This window comes from Colobus angolensis, unplaced genomic scaffold (genome assembly GCF_000951035.1).
Source record: "Colobus angolensis palliatus isolate OR3802 unplaced genomic scaffold, Cang.pa_1.0 Scaffold308, whole genome shotgun sequence".
NCBI classification, from domain to species: domain Eukaryota; kingdom Metazoa; phylum Chordata; class Mammalia; order Primates; family Cercopithecidae; genus Colobus; species Colobus angolensis.
This window is the reverse complement of record NW_012116355.1, coordinates 345219-362132: the sequence shown is the minus strand read 5'-3', so window position 1 is coordinate 362132 and position 16914 is coordinate 345219. Positions and strand designations below refer to the sequence as shown.

General features: G+C 41.5%; 1 protein-coding gene across 1 annotated transcript in view; it reads left to right on the top strand.

The window, feature by feature from the left end:
* The window catches only part of LOC105517786 (phospholipid-transporting ATPase FetA-like), a 67381-nt gene continuing 50467 nt past the window's right edge, over positions 1–16914 (top strand). Inside the window, exons 1-2 of the mRNA XM_011950469.1 lie at positions 1–178; positions 2262–2350. Of these exons, the coding sequence (XP_011805859.1) occupies positions 2279–2350 (72 nt within the window). The 5' untranslated portion in view covers positions 1–178; positions 2262–2278. The remainder of the gene's footprint in view (positions 179–2261; positions 2351–16914) is intronic.

The window sequence follows — 16914 nt, the reverse complement described above, 5'->3', positions numbered from 1 at the left end:
TTATTACATTTTTCTGCAGGAGAAGTGAGATGTGAAGCTCCCAGTAACAAATTGGACAGATTCTCAGGTATACTGACCTATAAGGGGAAAAACTACTTCCTGGACCATGACAAGCTGCTACTCCGAGGCTGCATCATCAGGAATACAGACTGGTGCTATGGCTTGGTGATCTACACTGGTACCTTTCCCTTGGCCCCCAGACTAAATTCCATTCATGGCTGAGCTATGGGTACTTAGTTTTCAGGATATGGATATGACACTCGAATATATATCAGAACACTATGGCTTTGAGATAGATAGGCAGGTGGGTGGGTGGATGGATGGATGGATGGATGGGTGGATGGATGGGAGATTTGTGGGAAAAAACTTTGTTTCTTAGGGAAAAAAAAGTGACTTCTGTTTCCAAGCAATGAACTTCCAACATATCGGTTCTACCTTTGTTAGAGGAAAGCATTGCATTCCAAAACCACAGGGCATTCGTGAGTCTCTTTGACCAGATCTGGACACAGGAGAGGGTATGCATGCAGAGGAAGTACAATAGAATTACCATGTGAAGGGGGAGAGTATACATGTGAACTATTCCCATGAAGAGAGGATGGATACAATGCTTATTATAGAGAAAAATATAATGTAAAAAGTTCATACCAGAGAAAAGTCACATATGGATCATTAATAGTGGCCCTTCTTGAAATGTCATTTAGAACCACAATTCATTATATTTAGTAAGAGATTTTCTTGGGTTATGATGTGGTTCAGGAAAATGGAGGAAGCCTCTGTGCTACCCCAGTCCCTCAGTGGCAACAACCATAGTAGGAAATATCAAGAAAGATTTACCACAGTGAATATTATTCAACTCAGATTCCCAGAGCTCCCCTTCTAGAGCATCTACTCCTAGACATGAGGCTTCTACACTCCTTGCTTCTGTGAAAACTAATGAGACCAAATCCCTAGGGAGAAGCTTAAGAGTCTAGGGAGGCCCTGGTGGAACTTCTTTCATTGGTTCTTGATTTAGAGTGGCAATGACTAGGCTACCTAATTCCCAAACTCAAAAGACTTAACTTAGACTTATTTTCTTCACTGTATATACTTCAGCAACTACTCACACACAATTGCCACTCATAAAAAGTTCATTTTTCAGCAAAAGGTTTTTCTTTCCCGAAAGCAATAACAGTGAGGCTGCCAACCAGCACAAATGTAGTTAAGTTTTCCCAAGGTTAGTTACATTGTAGTATCTTTGGGAAGCTCTGAGCAGAGACTAATGCCACCTAGAAGCATTTTGAGGTATTTGTATGGAATTGAGTTGCTGTTCCTGCTACATGATGTCCAAGTTCTATGATGATTTCCACCTTCCTCGTGAAGCCTGGGGCAAGTCAGTCTAAGGACCCTTAGAAGGTATGGTACCTGTAGCTTCTAGGCTGTAAGCCAAACTTCTCATGTCTTGAAGCCCTTTGAGGAATGCTTAAGAGGAAAGAATGGCATAGCTTATGCTCTGCACTCCCACTGTTTGTCCACATATCAGAGATGTCCCAGCTCCCCATGTGTAAACATTGATGAAATTCCTTTATCTGTCCTTTATCAGAACACATGTTAGAATAATGGTCAGATGGTGAAAGGCCAGAAAAATTGCTGCTTACAGTTTCTTCTAAACCTCTTACATTTTCTCTAGAGCCATAGCTCAAGTTAGTAACTTCCAGCTCTAGTCCCATTGGCCATTAAAAGCTCCTTACTTCTGCCTGCCATCTGCCCTGTCGTGAAGAAACATGGAATCTCTGTCTCTCAGCTCCAGAGGAGTCTCAGCTCCCCTGCTTCCACCTCAAAAGAAATCACTGCCATTGCCTTTTTGTTTCTTCCATTCCCAGTTAGAAACTTTCAATATAGCCTGAGCCAGCAGTGGGCTTCCTCAAAAGATGATGGGGATCTCTTTATCAGAAAATTCTTTCTCTAAGCTAAATAAACCAGACGGTGATCAGAGAGAAGCTTGCGATTCCTCTTCTAATTTAACTCATCTATGAAAGTTGAGACTGTCTGAGGTGCTACAAAGAGAGGGATCTGCATGAGTGTACTTTAGAAGTTGGAACTATCCTTAGAAAAAATTTTCCATTTTTTGAGGTATTGAAAACTGTGAGCCTTTCTCTAGGACTTTATCCTCTAGCATTGGAAAGTGGTTAGGTTAGATTATCATAAAGATACAGTTCAACCAATTCCAAGCCTCTGAGTATGTTCAGTGATTCTAATATCTGATATCTTCCTGTTTTATTTAGGGCCAGACACCAAATTAATGCAGAACAGTGGAAAGTCCACTTTTAAACGAACACAGATAGACCATCTCATGAATGTCCTTGTACTCTGGGTAAGTTAAATACTTTTTTTTTCTTTGTTTCTTTACAAATAGACATACTTCCCTTCCTTTCACAGAAGAAATGGCATTTCCAGTTCAGAATTTAGCTGTTTGAAAGTCTCAAGCAGTCTTAGGATCCCAGAGATTAAGATCTGAGGCAGAAAAGAACAGACAAGTTACAAGAGAGTCTAGCTTATACCTCTGTTAGGAAGAATAGTCACAAAGTATTTAAAAAGGTATTATGCTTTGATTAGTGGTACAAGAATGGATCAAGGACCCAGTTTAGAAATTAAGACATATTTTTATTTTCTCATAATCAGTTTTATTCATGACCACTTTATTTTTATTTATTTATTTATTTATTTTTTTGAGACAGAGTCTCGCTCTGTCGCCCAGGCTGGAGTGCAGTGGCCGGATCTCAGCTCACTGCAAGCTCTGCCTCCCGGGTTCACGCCATTCTCCTGCCTCAGCCTCCCGAGTAGCTGGGACTACAGGCGCCCACCACCTCGCCCGGCTAGTTTTTTGTATTGTTAGTAGAGACGGGGTTTCACCGTGTTAGCCAGGATGGTCTGGATCTCCTGACCTCGTGATCCACCCGTCTCGGCCTCCCAAAGTGCTGGGATTACAGGCTTGAGCCATCGCGCCCGGCCTTTCATGACCACTTTAATAAAGCCTTACTTAGACTAATAAAACACCTAATTTAAACTGATGATTTTCAAACTCTTTTCTCAGAGGAGTCTTAAGGTCTGGTGCAGTGGGAATAGGGGCGATCAAATGGATTTTATTCTAGCCTCCTCATTTTGAAGTTCTTGCTTTAAAAAGAACAGCTTCGTGTTTATCTATTTTATACAATTTCAGTTGTAAAAATAGAGGGTGTTCTATTAAGAAGTGAAATTTGAAAATCACTATAATATATAACAATCAGCTTTGATAATAGATGTTTAAGTTGAAGACTAATAAATTATTTCTGCTATCTGACATAAGCTGACTTTATTCTTACTGGATGTAGACAGATTAATTTCCTCTCTCACACAGCTTCTTTGCATAGCTGAACAGTTCCTGTAATGCCTACACTTGATCTCATAACTTTTCAATTTATTTTTACTGTATTGTTTAGACTCTGAAAACTCAAAAAATACCTTTTCTTTGTATATTCTTATCATTAATATTTGAATTATAAACTACCTTTTCTTCTTTATTATGGGAAACATCCCACATCCTTTTCAAAATCCTTTGGATCTAGCAAAAGGATTTTAGAAAATTAGGAAGGTTCGTTCAGCTCAGAAACTAGTATTCATTATACTTCTCTTTCTACTATTGAGTAAGTAGTTTTCAGCAGTTGATCAAAGTTCCATTTCCTAGTTTCTTAATGAGGAAGACAATCATGGTCAAGAATTCAGGAAGGTAACATGGGCAAATATGCTTTTGACAACATTAGCAACATGTATCATTAGACAGTAGGCTAGGTCATTTAGCCTAGGCTTGTCTTCAAAACAGGATGTCTTCAAATGGGTGTGATGACCCACACCTGTAATCCCAGCAGGTTGGGAGGCCGAGGCAGGAGGATTGTTCAAGCCCAGAAGTTTGAGAGCAGCCTGGGAAACAGTGAGACCCCATCTCTATAAAAAACAACAACAAAACACAAAAACACAGGTGGAACAAGATGGCTGAATAGAAGTCTTTATTAATCACCCCCCCCACACCCCCACAGAAACACCAAATTTAACAACTATCCACATATAAAAGTACCTTCATAAGAAACAAAAATGAGGTGAACAATCACAATACCTGGTTTTAACATCATATCACTGAAAGAAGCATTGAAGACAATCTTGAATTACTGATGCCACCATTCCCCCATCTCCTGGTGGCCATGCATGGTGCAAAGAACTTGTAAGCTTTGGGGAGGGAGAGCACAGCAATTGTGGAACACTGCACTGAACTCAGTGCTGTTCTGTCATAGCAGAAAGCAAAACCAAGCTGAACTCCACTGACACCCACCCATAGAAGGAGCATTTAGACCAACCCTAGCCAGAAGGAATCGCCCATCCCAGCAGTCAGAACTTCAGTTTTGTCAAGCCTTACCACCTTGGGCGAAAGTGCTCTGGGGTCCTAAATAAGCTTGAAGGCAGTCTAGGCCACAAAGACTACCATTCCTAGGCAAGCCCTAATGCTTTACTGAACTTAGAGCCAGTAGACATGGGGCGGGGGGGCGGGTGCACACAACCTAGTGAAACACCAGCCAGAGCAGAGAAAGTAATGTTAATGCTACCACTCCCACAACCCCAGGCAGCACAGCTTGTAGTAACAAAAGTGACTCCTTTCTTCTGCATGAGGAGATGGAAGAGTAAAGAGGCCTTTGTCTTGCAAATTGGAGACCAGGTCAACCACAGTACCATAGGGCAGTGGACAGAGTCATGAAGCCCCTATTCTAGGCCCTAGCTCCCTAGACAGCATATCTAGATATACCCTGGACCAGAAGGGAACCTGCTGTCTTGAAGGGAAGGACCCAGTCCTGGCAGGGTCATCACCTGCTGACTAAAGAGCCCTTGGGCCCTGAAGGACCAGCAGCAATACCCAGATAGTACATTATGAGCCTTGGGTGAGACTGTAGAGTGGCAGCATCTAGATGTGCTGGCTTCAGGTGAAACCCAGCACATTCCCAGCCATGGTGACTATGGTGAGAGACTTCTGCTTGAGAAAAACATAGGGAATGGTAAAAAGGACTTTGTCTTACAGCTTAGGTACCAGCTCAGCCACAGTGGGGTAGAACAGCACATGGGCCCTTGGTGCCCCTGATTCCAGCCTTGGCTCTTGGATGGTATTTCTGGACCTGCCTTGAGCCAGAGGGGAGCCCGCTTCCCTGAAGGGTGAGTCGCAAGACTGACAGTATTCAACACAAGCTGACTAAGCCCTTGGGCCTTAAGTGAACATTGGCAGTAGCCTGGCAGTACCCTCCATAGGTCTTTGATGGTGGCCATGGGGACTGGCTCCTCTGCCTGTGGAAATGGGAGGGAAGAGTGGGAAGAACTTTGTCTTATGGTTTGAGGGTCAGCTCAGCCATAGTAGAATAGAGTACCAGGTAGACTTCTAAGGTTTTTGACTTCAGTCTCTGGCTCCCAGACTGCATCTCTGGACATGCTGGGGGCTGAGGAAATTCACAGCACTAAAGGAAAGGACATAAGCCTGGCTGGCTTCACCATCTGCTGATTGTGGAACCCTGGGGCTTGAAGTGAACATAGGCAGTAGCCAGGTAGTGGTCACAGCAGGCCTTGGGTGAGACTCAGTGCTGTGCTGACTTCAGGTGTGACTCCAGCACAGTCCCAGTGGTGGTAGCCTCAGAGTTGCTTGTGGCATCCCACACCCAGCTCTAGGTGGCTTGGCACAGAGATAGACTAAATCTGTTAGAGAGAAAGGAAAGAGAACAAGAGTTTCTGCCTGGTAATCCAGAGAATTCTTCCAGATTTATTCCAGACCACCAAGGTGATACTTCTATCAGTCTCCAAGAACTGCAGCATTACTGGGTTTTGGGTGCCCTCTAATGCAGATATGGCTTAGATCACAACACCCAAGTCCTTTCAAATACCTGTAAAGCCTTCCCAAGAAAGGTAAAAAGAAGACCAGACTACAGAGACTATAAAAACAATTAATATCTAACTCTTCAATGCCCAGACACCAACAAACATCAAGACCATTCAGGAAAACATGACCTCACCAAACAAACTAAATAAGGCACCAGGGACCAATCATGGAGAAACAGATATGTCACCTTTCAGACAGATAATTCAAAATAGCTGTTTTGAGGAAATGCAAAGAAATTCAAGATAACACAAAGAAGGAATTCAGAATTATATCACGTAAATTTAACAAAGAGGCTGAAATAGTTAAAAAGAAACAGAAATTCTAGAGTTGAAAAATACAATTGACATATTGAAGAATGCATCAGAGTATTTTAATAGCAGAATTGATCGAGCAGAAGAAAGAATTAATGAGCTTGAAGACAGGCTATTTGAAGATAAACAGAGAAGATAAAAGAAAAAGAAATGAAGCACTCATACAAGATCTAGATAATAACCTTAAAAGGGCAAATCTGTCTGGGTACAGTGGCTCATGCCTGTAATCCCAGCACTTTGGGAGGCCGAGGTGGGCAGATCATGAGGTCAAGAGCTCAAGACCATCCTGGCTAACACGGTGAAACCCCGTCTCTACTAAAAATACAAAAAATTTGCTGGGCATGGTGGCAGTCGCCTGCAGTCCCAGCTACTTGGGAGGCTGAGACAGGAGAATGGCGTGAACCTGGGAGGCAGAGTTTGCAGTGAGCGGAGATTGCACCACTGCACACCAGCCTGGGTGACAGAGCGAGACTCCATCTCAAAAAAAAAAAAGGGGGGGCAAATCTAAGAGTTTTTGGCCTTAAACAGGAGATACAGAAAGAGATATGGGTAGAAAGTTTATTCAAAGGGATAACAGGGAACTTCCCAAACATAGAATATATTAATATCCGAGTATAAGAAGGTTATAGAACACCAAGTCTTTAACCCAAAAAAGACTACCTCAGGCATTTAATAATCAAACTCCCAAAGGTCAAGGATAAACAAAGGATTCTAAAAGCAGCAAGAGAAAAGCAACAGATAACATACAATGGAGCTCCAATACTCCTGGCAGCTGACTTTTGAGTGGAAACATTACAGCTCAGGAGTGTTATATATAAAGTTTCGGTACCACAAAAGAAATAGTACTTGAATATAAAATTTTCTTTTTAATTCTCTGCAAGGCAAGTTACTTCTATATAGAAGGGTGCGCGCCCTTACAGATGGAACAATGGTGAGCGCACACTTGGACAAGGGAGGGGAAGGGGTTCTTATCCCTGGCTCACGTGGCCCCTGCTGCTGTGTTGTTCCCCTATTGGCTAGGGTTAGACCGCACAGTCTAAACTAATTCTGATTGCCTAATTTAAAGAGAATGATGGAGTGAGTGCTTTGGCAGGAGTCAGGGCAGAGCAGGTAACAGGAAATTGGAATGAGTTAAGGTGGAGCAGGTGATTGGAATGTAGGGTGGAGCAGGTGATCAGAATGAGTCAGGGTGGAGTAGGTAATCGAAAAAGTTTGCTTAACAAGGAAGTTTAAAAGTAGAAGGCAAAGAAATGAACATATAAACATATTAATTCTTTGAAAAGAAATTTAGAACTCATATCTAATAATCCCTCCCCTTGTATTTCCTTACAACTTTCTTTTCAAACTTTTTTTAAAACATGTCTTGGCTTAGTTGTTTTGCTTGATTTTGTAAAAGAAGAAGCTTCTCTGGATAAGGTAGAGGATAGTTAAGGGAGGTTTTAGTAAGTGCCATTTTCATGAGCCTCTGCATCTACTTACGGATGCATGGTATGACACAGCACCTGACAAGAATAAATACACCTATTACGGCTGCGAAGGAGGTATTGAGGCCATTATTCCTTTCCATTTGCCGAACATTTTTTTTTAGCCATCCTGTAAAGGGGTCATTTGCCCCTGAGTTGCTGGCTAACTCATTGGATAGAGCAGTCAGACCTTGCAATGCTTTTGTTATACTTTTATTAGGGGTGGTGTTTGGGGTGAAGATGTAACATTGAGTTTTAATCATGACGCAAACTCCTCCTCTTTCTGCTAATATCATGTCTAAGGCTATCCTATTTTCCCAAGCCATCTGGCTAGTAGCCCCTAATTGCTCAGCTATTCCTTTAACAGCATCTTTAGTGTAGTTAATAAATCACTGTTGATTGTAATAGACATAGTTTAGCCAATCTACATTTTTATTAATTGTCACCCACCAAAATATTGACTTAAATCCTGCAGCTATTTGACTTTGGGCTTTAAGTTGATCTGATATTCCCCGTGGGACTTTAATTGTGTCTAAATAGACGTAAGAGTTGAAAGACCTATAATGGGCTTCTCTAGCTTTACAATGTCTTATTTTTCCTTTCTCTGGTTGATGAAATGCCAGGGTGAAAGGGTTAGCCAATTGGACTAAAGGCCAAGTGCCACTCCAGTTATTTGGCAGAATGTCCAGTAAGGGTCCACCACAATACCACCACACATCTGTTTGGGGATGAACAAGGGCTGACTGATTGATAAGCTCTTTTTTTTTTTTTTTTTTTTTGAGACGGAGTCTCGCTCTGTCACCCAGGCTGCATAAGCTCTTGAAAATTCTTAAGCTCATTGCATCCCTTCAGGTCTCCAAGGAACGCTAAGTTTTCTCCCTGTCGTGAGAGACAGGAAGTGAACTTAGTGTTGGGAGATGAAAGCTGGATGGCCTTCGGGGGCTGACCTGCAAGGTTCTGGATTTCGGGATATAGCAGAGTGAGAGCTTGGCATGACTTGTTACCCCAGGCTGTAGAATCTTGGAAAAGAGCTGCTATGCAGCCCACGCCTGGTTGACTGGAGGACCACCCTAGTGCAAAGGGGACAATCTGGGCCTCTGGCCTGCTGTGCACACAAGCATAACAATTGCTTTTGTTTAACGTGCCGACAGAATATTTGATCCATTTCAACCAGGCATTTACATCTTGGTATCCTGTCTCAGTTGCCAAAGTTTGTTTTAAGTCTTTAACTTCTTTTTTTTTTTTTTATTATACTTTAAGTTCTAGGGTACATGTGCATAACATGCAGGTTTGTTACATATGTATACTTGTACCATGTTGGTGTGCTGTGCCCATCAACTCGTCAGCACCCATCAATTCATCATTTATATCAGGTATAACTCCCCAATGCAATCCCTCCCACCTTCCCCCTCCCCATGATAGGCCCCAGTGTGTGATGTTCCCCTTCCCGAGTCCAAGTGATCTCATTGTTCAGTTCCCACCTATGAGTGAGAACATGCGGTGTTTGGTTTTCTCTTCTTGTGATAGTTTGCTAAGAATGATGGTTTCCAGCTGCATCCATGTCCCTACAAAGGATGCAAACTCATCCTTTTTTATGGCTGCATAGTATTCCATGGTGTATATGTGCCACATTTTCTTAATCCAGTCTGTCACAGATGGACATTTGGGTTGATTCCAAGTCTTTGCTATTGTGAATAGTGCTGCAATAAACATACGTGTGCATGTGTCTTTGGAAAACAGTATGGCAATTCCTCAAGGATCTAGAACTAGATGTACCATATGACCCAGCCATCCCACTACTGGCTATATACCCAAAGGATTATAAATTAAGTCTTTAACTTCTACCATCACTCTCTTGGCCTTGTCGTTAGATGGAGGAGGATCAATGGTTCCGATGTGAGAGGTTTTGGAAAAAGGCTTAGAGGCAGGTGCAGGCGGCAGGGGATCAAAGAAATGCATTTTAAAGAATCCAATAGGGTCTCTACCTGAAACCTCAGCCCCCATACCATAAAACTGGCTTAAAGAAGGGAACCAGCTTAGAAAAGGGGAGAACTTTGGGGGCTTGAAATAATAGCCTGTAGAGGGTTGCACTAGTTTAGCTGACAGGGGGACTGTCCCTTTAGTAAAATGAATGTATGGTTTTAGGAAATTGCAAAAACTGGTTGGGGGCAGTCTATCCTTGCTCTTTAGTGGTCCACAGAACATTAAATCAACTATGCATAAAAGTTATACATTGGGGGGCACGACTCCTGATTGACACTGGGGTCTTTATTGAAATCTCCCCAGATTAAATGGTCCCAATTTGCTAATGCCCATTCTGAGGAGAGTCAGGAGAGACAGAGGTACTTTTCTGTCTTTGACTTGGCAAGTCCCCACAGGGTATAACAAGGCAATCTTTAAATGCAATAGTTTGAGGCAAAATTGACTTGGTCATGTTAATAACTAGATGGTCAGCAATAGAGCGAGGAAAGAATAAAAGGAATAGAATAGATGAAAGAGTTAAATTTTTCTTAGCTTTAGTTTGGTAGGGTTTTCCCCTGGGATTGTGGTCCACGACTCTTGAGGGGGTGGCGCTTTGACTCGTGTGTGATGAGTCCATCCCTTTTTCACTGAACGAACAGTAGTCTCGGTGGTTAGCAGCATAAGGTAGGGTCCTTCCTAGGCTGGCTCGAGTTTTCCTTCTTTCCACCTTTTGATGAGAACATGATCTTCAGGCTGGTGCTGGTTTACTAGAAATTCTAGGGATGGTACCTGTGCTAAAAGTCTTTTAGTTTTGAGGGAAAGGAAAAGTGGAAGATAAACCAAGTATATGATTTCTAAGAAATTGACCTTTTGTTTTAAATGTGGGGACATTAGCAGTGGACTTTATAGTCTTTGGTACCCTTCTTACTGATAAATTTCCTTTAGCTCCTATTTTTATTAGTTTTTAGAGCAAGAAAAGCCAAACACCATTTTGTATTTAACAATGCTTCCTGTATGATTTTTATACCAGATAAGCTAAATTTCACCTTTATATTAGTGGGTTGTTAATGTTAAACTTAATTTTAATACAACCTTGTAGATATATTTATCCAATTTTTAATGTCTGACCATAAGGTAAGGTTTTTATAGACTCTTTTTAACCTTTTTTATAATTTTTGTTAAAGAGCAGGTTAGTGCTTTAAGAAAAACTTGTGCTTTTATTTTAATGTTCAGTTCACAGAAAAACTGTATACCTCTTTAACTTTAGCTAATATGTTTACATACAGAATTTCCTTTAAAATTAACATTTTAAAACTTGCTTAGACCTTTAAAACAAAAAAAAGTATTTTTAACCTTTTAATGTAGTAAAAATTCACATTCTTATGCCTCCTTATCTTTTTACCAAAAGTATATTTTACTTTTCTTACACACTTTGCACATAAACTGTTTCTTCAATAGTTTTATATTTAGGAGGCCTATTACTTTTAAATTATACAACATTTCTTGCATAAATTTCCTTTTATAACCTTTCTTTTTCCCACGACTTTCACAGATAATTCTTCGACATGCCTCAACTTTCTGACTTGTTGTAAACATCCTTTTTTTAAAAAACAATTAGTTAATTTATTTTAGGACAAGAATTTACTATATAACATTCTTTTTACATAAACTCTCCCCCCCGCTTTTTTTCTTTTTTCTTTAATTTTCCCAAAGATGATAACCATTCTTTTCTAAAGTGAACTTCCTTCCTGTCTGTGGACTAGACTGCTTAAGGCCACAAGATTAGAAGTTAGGATAATACATGTTACACTGTTAACTTTTAGCAAACTTTACTTTTGTTGAAAACCTTCTAAGTTTGGGATTTCAATTCTCCTTTGCTGTTAATAAGACCTTGTTTAGTCTAAATTAACTTAGAATTGGTATAGATGGTTCCTTCCTGGTTCTATGAGTACTATAAGGCTTGGCTGAGTGCAAACAACTTGCAGGTTTGAGCAGACCAGTTATTAGGCAATTTTCCTAACTCTGCTTCTACAAGAGTTTCCCTATCAATTACTGAATACCCACTGTGGTTTGTTGGGTTTTTTCCCCTCCTCAATCACCCCGGGGGAACCATCTGTAGTACTGTCCTGAAGGGAGTTCCTCTTAGGTCTGGTCGGACCTTTGTATGGTAATTAAGATTTAAATCCCCAGTTAGGAAACTTACTGGGTTAAGGGAATTTTCAGTGGTTAATGATAAATCATCTTTTTCTAACAGAATAACCCTATACTTTAAGATTTTTGAGTTAGTAAGCTACCTTTTTGCTTTTTGACAGGATAGTTCTGAACTGGTGAGGGGTGCTCACAATGAGATTTCCTCTAAAAGTTATTTTTCTAGTTTCTTCTGTTAGCAAAGGAGTTGCCGCTACAGACTGAATGCATTTGGGCCACCCACTGGTTACTGGGTTAAGGATTTTTGATAGAAAGGCTACAGGTTGTCAGTGGCCTCAGTGCTTTTGGGCTACACCCTTGTTTACGCTGACAAACAGGTGGTATTGGAGTGTTATAGGGTCACAGAGAAGACCTTCAATTATCAACTACAGGTTTTAAATTTACCCTGGCTTTTAAGGGAATAGGTGTTATGCGCGTCCATGTGAAGAGACCACCAAACAGGCTTTGTGTGAGCAATAAAGCTTTTTAATCACCTGGGTGCAGGCGGGCTGAGTCCGAAGAGTGTCAGCGAAGGGAGGTAAGTGTGGGGCCGTTTATAGGATTTGGGTAGGTAAAGGAAAATTCCAGTCAAAGGGGGGTTGTTCTCTGGCGGGCAGGAGTGTGAGTCACAGGGTGCTCAGTGGGGGAGCTTTCTGAGCCAGGATGAGCCAGGCACAAGATAATGTCATCGCTTAAGGCAAGGACCGGCCGTTTTCACTTCTTTTATGGTGGAATGTCATCAGTTAAGGCGGGGCAGGACATTTTCACTTCTTTTGTGATTCTTCAGTTACTTCAGGCCATCTGGGCATATATATACGTCACAGGGGATGCGAAGTCACAGGGGATGCAATGGCTTAGCTTGGGCTCAGAGGCCTGACAATAGGGTACACTGTTTTTTTCTTTACTACTTCTATTTTTCTCTTTCTTTCTCTCTCTTTGACTCCCTCCTTTGTCTCTCTGCCTCTTCCCCCGGCCCTGCCTTTCTTTCCCCTGTCTGCCTCTTTCCCCTCTGTCTCTCTCTGCCTCTCTTCCCCCCGCACGCCTCTTTCCCTCTCTCTCTCTCTCTGCCTCTTCCCCTCTGCCTCTCTTTCCCTCTCTCTCTCTCTCTGCCTCTCTTTCCCTCTCTCCTTTCTGTCTGTCTCTCTCTCTTCCCCTAGGATAGGAACCTGCAGGAGTGGAGCTGCTCTCTCTTTCCCCAAGAAGAAAGGAAAGGGCGGCAGCGGCGGGGGCCGGGGGCGGGGTGGGGGTGTTGTGTCAGATTCAACCCTTGAAATTAGCAGAAGGCTCAACACCTCAACACCAGGGATGTCTCACTTTGCCTGTCCCGGAAGGCTCAACCCCTCAAACCAGGGGGTGTCTTGCCTGTCTTGGAAGGTTGACCTGTTTCTCCCCTTTTCCCCCTCTGAAGGTCCTTTGCACACTTCCTACTCGTGCTGTTCTCTCTGGCCACTCCCCCAAGGTAGAATCAGGACCTTCTTAGTGTTGGCATGCCAGTGTAAATCCTACGGCAGGATCCGCCCTAAGCCATATGAGGTAGCTATGGAACCACAGAGAGGACCCACTCACTGCTTCTAGCAGTAGGACTTGTCACTGTTTCATGTGTCCGTATGAAGAGATCACCAAACAGGCTTTGTGTGAGCAACATGGCTGTTTATTTCACCTGGGTGCAGGTGGGCTGAGTCCGAAAAAGGAGTCAACAAAGGGTGGTGGGATTATCATTAGTTCTTATAGGTTTTGGGATAGGCGATGGATCTCACAAAGTACATTCTCAAGGGTGGAGAGAATTACAAAGAAACTTCTTAAGGGTGGGGGAGATTATAAAGAATATTGATCAGTTAGGGAGGGGCAGAAAGAAATCACAATGGTGGAATGTCATCAGTTAAGCTATTTTCACTTCTGTGGATCTTCAGTTGCTTCAGGCCATCTGGATGTATACGTGCAAGTAACTGGGGATATGATGGCTTAGCTTGGGCTCAGAGGCCTGACAGTTACCATCCACACGAACAACACCGCAAGCAGGGTTGTTGGTGATCATTCACACGCATACACATTTAGCCCTCCAGAATTTGACCACCAAGGAAGTACTTTACTGGCTCCCGTGACATCTCCTTCCTTGGTCTGTGCACAGTCATTGCTGCAGTATGTGAAGATCCTTTAAGCTAGGTTGCTGGCCAGTACCCCCCGAACCCCCCCGTGTTGCTGAGAGCTCAGGTTATTCCTCACACTGGGTGGGTCTAGATTTCTCACCCCTGAGGCCGCCACAATAGGGCAGGGTGCACCTCCTCACGAGAGAGAACCAGAGACCATCCTGGAGGGGAATGTAATCCTGGATGAGTCCCCCAAATTGTTATATATAAAGTTTCGGTGCCACAAAAGAAATAGCACTCGAATATAAAATTTTCTTTTTAATTCTCAGCAAGGCAAGTTACTTCTATATAGAAGGGTGCGCCCTTACAGATGGAACAATGGTGAGCGCACACTTGGACAAGGGAGGGGAAGGGGTTCTTATCCCTGGCGCACGTTGTCCCTACTGCTGTGTTGTTCCCCTATTGGCTAGGGTTAGACTACATAGGCTAAACTAATTCCAAATGGCTAATTTAAAAAGAATGATGGGGTGAGTGCTTTGGTGGGAGTCAGGGCAGAGCAGGTAGCAGGTAATTGGAATTAGTTAGGGTGGAGCAGGTGATCAGAATGAGTCAGGGTGGAGTAGGTAATTGGAATGAGTCAGGGTGGAGTAGGTAATCGAAAAAGGTTGCTTTACGAGGAAGTTTAAAAGTAGAAGGGAAAGAACTGAACATACTGACATATTAATTCTTTGAAAAGAAATTTAGAACTCATATCAGGAAAGAGTGGCATGACATATTTAAAATGCTGAAGGGGAAATACTTTACCTAGACTAGTATATCTAGTGAAAATATCTTTCAAACATGAAGGAAAAAGACTTTTCCAGACAAACAAAAGTTGAGCAGTTTCATTAACATCATACTTGTCCTACAAAAAAATGCTGAAGAGAGTCCTTCAACTAGAAAGAAAAGGACGTTGAGCAATAAGAAATCAGCCACCATGCCTGGCTTCATTATAGTTTTGATTTGCATTTCTCTGATGATCAGTGATGTTGAGCACTTGTCATATGCCTGTTTGCCATCTGTATGTCTTCTTTTGAGAAATACCTATTCAGATCTTTTGTCCATTGTTAAATTGGACTATCAGGTTTTTTCCTATAGAGTTATTTGAGCTCCTTATAATCCCAGCATACAGGCAACCAAAGCAAAAATTGACAAAATGGTATCACATTAAGTTTAAAATCTTCTGCACAGCAAAAGAAACAATTAGCAAAGTGAAGAGACAACCCACAGAGTGGGAGAAAATATCTGCAAACTGTCCGTCTGACAAAGGATTAATAACCAGTCCCAAATAAAAGAACTGCTTTTGAAATAAATTTAACAACCTACTTGCAGAGAACTAAGGCTTGTAAATGTGTCAGCACTTAGAGTAAAACCCACTTAATTTAAAATTTGGGGGGCTTGAGTTTGCCTGCAAGTTTCTTGTACACCCTAGGGTGAAATTTGTTAAACAACATATTCTTTCTACCTACACAGAACTCATGGTTTCCCATTCAGAGGAGTGGTCTGTTAGGAAAACAAAATTAACCAAAAGAAATGAAATCTACTCCAGCAACCTATAATAATCAAACTATTATTTTACTTATATTTTTAAGTGGACTAGAGGGAAACAAGTAGCATAAAAAGGTGGATGAGGATGAACAAATAGAATAACTGACCCTGGAAGCTGGGTGTGGTTCCCAACTACTTAGGAGGCTGAGGCAAGAAGATCACTTGAGCCCATGAGTTCAAGGCTATAGTGCACCATTACTGCACCTGAGAATAGCCACTGCACTCTACCCTTGGCAACATAGCAATATCCCATCTTAAAAAAAAATACCTGAACCTAGAATAAACAAATTATATTTCAGAGAAGAGAAAAGAACTTTAAAACATTTTTATGACTATTCTCAGAGAAAAGAAGCAATTACATATATAAAGTAAGAATAGGTTGCTTTAAAAGGGGGAAAGAAGAAAAACATCTAAGAACAACGACAAAATAGCATTTGGGGAAGCAAAAATGGGATTGCTAATTTTTTTAAAAACCCATTTAAGAATTAAAATCTCTCCTGGACCATAAAACAAAAAGACACAGAGATAGAAAATATGAGACAAATAATTTGTTTTTAAACAGAGGGTCAAACTAGAAAGGTTTAGTTATAGAGAAGAGAAACCCCTTTAAAATCCTCATAGAAATAAAATAAGATATTAACAAAAATTAGAATTAGATTGGTATCAGATTTCTCAAAAGCACCATTGGGTCCTAGAAACCAGTAGGGTCATACCTTCAAAGTTCTTAGTGAAACATATTTTGACCTAGAAATCTGTACCCAGGAAAACTACAAGTCAAGTAAGAGAGCAAACTTGTTCCTACCCTAGGACCTTTACCCTTGCTGGCAATGTCTGCCCCCAAGTCTTTGCATGGCTTGCTTCTTTTTCATCATTTAGTGCTACCTTTTCAGATAAAAGGTCTCTAACACCCCCACCAAGACCCTCTATTCTATTAACCTGTTTTATTTTCCTCAGAGCATTTATCACTAAATGGTATTTTTTTCATTTCTTATTTGTTGTCTACCTCTCCCCATAAGGATGTTGTCTTTTTTCACCACTGTGTCCCTAAGTCCCTGGAACTATCCTTGACATATAACAGGAGCTTCATTATTATTTGTTGAGAGAGTGAAAAAAATGAATGAACATCTTAGCCACCAGATTATGAGCCTCTACAGTAGAAATTACACCATATTCATCTTCATATTTTTGGAAGTGCCTTGCACAAAGTAGTGAAAGAAATCAGGCACATTCGTCAGTCCTGGGCCCAGCAAATACATTCCACTTGACACCATATATCTCTCAATTTCCTGGGGCCAGTACAAACACGGCCCAGTGCAAATACAGACACCATATATCTCTCAATTTCCTGGGCCCAGTGCAAACACGGCCCAGTGCAAATACATTTCTCCATATATCTC